Source organism: Quercus suber, unplaced genomic scaffold (assembly GCF_002906115.3).
Source record: "Quercus suber isolate HL8 unplaced genomic scaffold, Cork oak 2.0 scaffold_196, whole genome shotgun sequence".
In the NCBI taxonomy this organism is placed as follows: domain Eukaryota; kingdom Viridiplantae; phylum Streptophyta; class Magnoliopsida; order Fagales; family Fagaceae; genus Quercus; species Quercus suber.
The window spans coordinates 587,629-593,035 of record NW_027069654.1 but is presented as its reverse complement, the minus strand read 5'-3'; the positions used below and the strand labels follow the sequence as shown (position 1 = coordinate 593,035).

General features: G+C 31.8%; 1 protein-coding gene across 1 annotated transcript; it reads right to left on the bottom strand.

The window, feature by feature from the left end:
* Positions 1–290: 290 nt before the first annotated feature.
* LOC111993335 (ras-related protein RABA6b) lies at positions 291–5,018 on the bottom strand. Its single transcript, XM_024025179.2, has 2 exons — positions 4,510–5,018; positions 291–813 (listed from the first exon to the last, which is right to left on the bottom strand). Exons 1-2 carry the CDS (start codon positions 4,854–4,856, stop codon positions 381–383), a joined length of 780 nt encoding a protein of 259 aa, XP_023880947.1. The 5' UTR covers positions 4,857–5,018; the 3' UTR covers positions 291–380.
* Between the last annotated feature and the right edge of the window lie 389 nt (positions 5,019–5,407).

Genomic DNA, 5,407 nt, shown 5'->3' with positions numbered 1-5,407 from the left:
CGGGATACTGATACTCTAACGTGTAGATATTTTGGCAAATAGTTCGAGTCCAGCAAGACACGAGTGTTGTTTATAATTCCTGACCAGAATTTGTTTATTAATTAGTCTTCTGTTTGGGACTTGTCAAGAGTGGCATCTTGTCACCATATCCCAATTTTCCCCTAATTTTCTAACTCCATATTTTTACTTCTGCTTTAGTTGTTTAATGCATATCCATTACACCACGCAAAACACTAAAATAATTTTAAAAAGAAAAAAAAAGAAAAAAAAAAAACAACAACAACAACAAATAGTAGCAAAAGGGAAATAAAAAGGTGTGGGTATATAGAAACTTTGTAAGAATACTTGAAAAGAAAAATTGGAAATATATTCAGCACTCTCTAGCTTGAGCAACAGCTAGTTTGTTTAGTTGCCGTAACCTCATCAATACTAATTATTTCCTTTCCACGGCCAAGAGTTGTTGATGTTTCGAATGTTTTAGCTTCTAAACTTTTTTGGCTCGTGATTTCATGAATTTTAGTAATCATTTGTAAAAATGATTCCTGCACATTCTTATTCTCTAACGCAGATGTTTCCATGAAACACAAACCTTCTGCCTCGGCAAGATTTTTTCCTTCTTCCTCATTCACTTCTCTAGAGTGACTCAAATCAGATTTGTTCCCCACAAGAATAACCACCATGTCTGCACTGCCAAATTGTCTCAGCTCTCGCACCCATTTCTTCACATTCTCAAACGTTGCTCGCCTGGTTATGTCATAAACTAGCAAGGCACCTAGAGCTCCACGGTAGTATGAACTGGTAATGGCTCTAAACCTACAACAAGATTATATATGTTCATATTGATGAGAACACATTTTTGAAAATCTCCACACTTAAGTAAATAGTGCAAAGATTTCTACATCTGATATTGTACTAGAGATGATGAAGTGTTGAAACCAAGTATACACATTTCGTTTAAGATCTTCTATTAATCCAAGATCATACAAGTATTTTCATTTAGCAAAACAAAATAACAAAAAAAGTTTAAACTTAATGCTTTTTATAAAAAGCATTCTCTCTCTCTCTCTCTCTCTCTCTCTCTCTCTATATATATATATATTTTTTTTTTCTTTTTAGAATAATAGTTATTAAATAATTTCTCTCTCTCTCTCTCTCTCTCTCTCTATATATATATATATTTTTTTTTTCTTTTTAGAATAATAGTTATTAAATAATTAAATTCATATTTTTTCATTAGCTTATACTTTATGGATAAATTTCATTAATATATATACACATAAAAGGATAACTATAATTGTAGTGGCAGTCCTCTCTCTCTCTCTCTCTCTCTTATATATTTGTTTGTTTATGAATTTTTATTTTTTGAGAAAGTATTTAGAGCATCTTCAGCAAATGTTCTATATCTATTTTTTGAAGAGAAAAGCCCATTGTTTACCTAAAAACTCATTCCAACAGCTTCTTTATTTCCATTTTTTAGATTAGAGTTGCTTCAGTGCTTCTCTACGAGTAGAGAATACTGTAACAATTACTGTAGCACCTCTAAATAATATTTTTCTTTAAAATAATACCCGGTTTAATAAAAAAATAATTTTTTCTCTCTCGTGCTTCTCTGTCTCAACGGTAATATATCACAATCAAAACAAAAACACAAAACCCAATCGAAAGATTTGAAACACAAAAACAATCTTTCTCATAAGCCTAATGAAATATGAATAATAAAATAAAACTAATCAAACCAAAACAAAACAAAAACAAAAACAAAACAAAAAACAAACATGTAGAACACTGATCTCCACTTCTCTGCCAGTGATCTATGTGTGTATGAGAGAGAATTTGTTTGTGTGAGATAGAGGGAGAGAGTGTTCTAGAATCAAGTAGAAATAGAAAAAGTAAAAAAAGAGAGAGCTAGAGAAAGAGAGAGAGAGAGAGAGAGAGAGAGAGATAGTTGAAGAAATGATTCGGAATGAACTAGAAAAAGAAAAAGAAGAAGAAGGTAGATAGAGGAAAGGAGTGGGATACATGTGTGGTGGAGAAAAAATCAAGAAAAAAAGAAGAAGAAACGTATGGATGACGGATGGTGTGAAGGGAAAAATAATATAAAAAAAAGAAATGACAACTAAGAAACGCTACCATAATATTTTCACAATAAATCTTAAGTAATAGATTGTTATTAGCTAATATTGGTGAATAAAAAAATAATTTCAACGGGTGGGTTCAAATTAGAACTAGTAACAACTTTCCACATAAGATTTTGATGTGATTCTTGTGAAAGTATTGCGAAAAATGTTGTGGATAAAGCACTTTTCATTGAAAAAATATAATTGTTGGAAATAAATATAGGAAGACTAAATGATGATAAAAAAGAATAAAGAATGAATGAAGAAATAATATTTAAATGAGATAAAAAATGTGATAGAGAATTTGTTAAAAAATGTATTTGAAAAGGTGGGTAGCTAAAAGGTAAAAGTTACTTTTTATTCTCTAAACAGTACAAAAATTTGGAGCCCTTATGAATTAGAAGTAGTCCTATCCTGTTTCGTCCCTATAATTTATATTTGTGGCGGGGACCGGGCTTGGGCCTAAAAGAGAAGCTATGGATCTAAGGCAAGCCTTATTGTAAGGTGGGCTATGAGTAGAAGTTAATACCCTTCAATCAAAGAATTATATGTCAATCAAACAGCAGTGAAGAAGAATTAGATTTACACGTATTTCTCCTCCCAATCCCAATTAAATCCCCCAACGTATGCATTTCGCGAGACTTAAGAAGTATCTAGTCACAAAAAAAGAAAGAAAAAAGAAAAGATAATGAGGCAGGAGTAAGATGAGATAAGATTATGTGTTAGCCACCTTTGCTTGGAGTTTGGGGCAATATGTCATAACTCATAAGTCATAATTGTGTATCTGTACTACCACCCATGGCACCAAGTTAAAAGAAGCTTCCCGGTCTTGCAGACTCGGGTTTTAAGCTTTTTACTTTTAGCCCTATGGTGCCCGTGAAATGTTCAATAAATATAAAGTCACCACCAATTTTGTAACTAGTTGAGGTAACAATTATTAATATATATATATATATATTTTAAAAGAATTTCAACTTATATTATCAGTTAATTGTTACTAATAGATAATAATTGAATGTCAGTGATGATTTTGGTGAATTTTTATTTTTATTTTTTTGCATTTTTCGATGGAATACTAAAATTAGTGTGAGATATTTGTCGTGATCGTTTAGTGTGATATTTCGGCACATGTCAAAGAAAGAGAGTCCGTGTGGAGCAGTCACGGTCCAGATGGCAAAGTGACAAACATCTCCATAAATCCTAGATTGCTGTGAAATGAAAAGAGCATGTTCCTACCTTATGACTTTAAATAGCCAAAAAGGCTGAAATTATTGGGTAGAAGGTCTAATATTAAGTGTCCCACACAACTGTAAATTCACAAGAGAGGGTGTTTCAATTCAATTTGTGCATCATTCTTTTCAGCACCAGCAACTACTTTATACATGAAATTATTCATATCAACAAGCATGCAACCTATTTACTCTACTTTTGCTACAATCCGCTTACACAGCAAGTTGTAAAGTCGTGAAAGTGTGGATTTACATGAACCATTACTTTTTTTTTTATCTACTTAGTAACAAACTGTAACAAGAAAGTTGTGAACTTTGCCGTAATTTTAGCATTTTTCATTCCTATCATGATAACTACAACAATCTATTACTGATCAAGAACATAAATAAGGATAAAATCCCTTTTCGGTTTCTGGGTCCCAGCTGAGTGGGACAAATTATTCAATTTCTTACCCTTTCTCTAATTTTAATGAAGAGATTAGGACTCCCACTTTATTTTCATTACTAGTACATCACAATTCACGGATGAACAGTTGATCACGAAAGCTATAGACCATTCAACTCACCGAAAAAAGCTGGTGATGATCAAAATGAGTTCTATCTTCTATGATATACAAAAGCTAAAGAAAATAAAATAGAAGACAAATTCAAATTGAGGAAATCTTCTCAGTTGAACAGTTTGTATCGTCAAGGTTAAGACCACGAGTTTAGACTGGACCCACCTCAGAAATGAATCCATAGAAGCAACTTAATAGCTCGTTTTCGATTATTATAACCAAAAAAAAAAAAAACCAAAACAAAACCCTCAGCTAAGTTAAGATTGAATTGAATTATATAAATAGTTTGTTTCGTCTAGTTTAAGATCACGAGTTTGCACTGTACAAAACTTCGAAAACATAACCTTAGAAGCAACTTTTAAGCTTAAAAATGACATATTTTGAATTTTGAACCAATCGATACAAGTTTGATGAATTGTGTATAATTTTATCCCAAATTCTCATTACTTGTTTAGCTTCTTTAAAGCTTTGGGTTGCTTCAGCAAAAAAAAAAAAAGCTTTGGGTTGCCATAGAAAAGTTCATGATCAATTTTCGAAAGATGATGATCTAGCTAGCAAATGGAAATTGGAAATACAATTAGAGAGAAGTATGAGATGGGTGGTTACCTTTCTTGGCCAGCAGTGTCCCATATCTGGGCTTTGATAAGTTTGTCAGCAACCTTTATATTCCGGTAAGCAAATTCAACCCCTATGGTTGGCTTTGAATCTAAACGAAATTCATCTTTTGCAAACCTTGAGAGAAGATTTGATTTCCCAACCCCAGAATCTCCAATAAGAACAGCCTTGAATAGGTAATCACACTCTTCATCAAATGATTCAGCCATACCTATAATATCTCTCTCTCTCAATAAAGAAAAAAAAAATATTAATAAAAGAAAAACTTGAAGAAGGAAATATAAAGTATAGGAGGTTGTTGAAGAAATGGATGAAAAAAGAGAAAAATATTGAGGCATGGTTTGTTATGTGATGGTCTTTATATTTATATATGAGTTTTCGAAATCATGTACGTACGTTAGTAATTTTAGCAGTTCCTTTGTCTTTGTTTTTGGAGGGTATTGAGTATTTACATGTGAAAACATTCATAAAAGACATGATGGCTGTTTGTTGATATTGTCATGATCTGTGGGTGTCACTAATAAAATCAACCAAAACTTAATCTTTGGGTAATCCTTAACCCAACATGTTAAAGGACAGCCCACTTATAATACTCCATTTTGTTCACCAAATTATTTTTTAATGATTATATTAGCTTCAACTTTTTGCTCTTATGCTTACTAGGCAAAGTTTGATTGGGCATTCCTCATCTAATTCTAAATGATGAGTTAGCTTAGCAGGAATTAGACTTTTATTTCGTACATCTCATTGGTTGCTTAAAGGTGTGGTATTGGTGATCATAGTTAATCATTGTAAATTGTCCAATCTTGGAAAGTAAACTAGTATATGTGACCTCTAAAAAAAAAAGAAAAAAAAAGTATTATATGTGTTAGAGATATATTAGTCATTA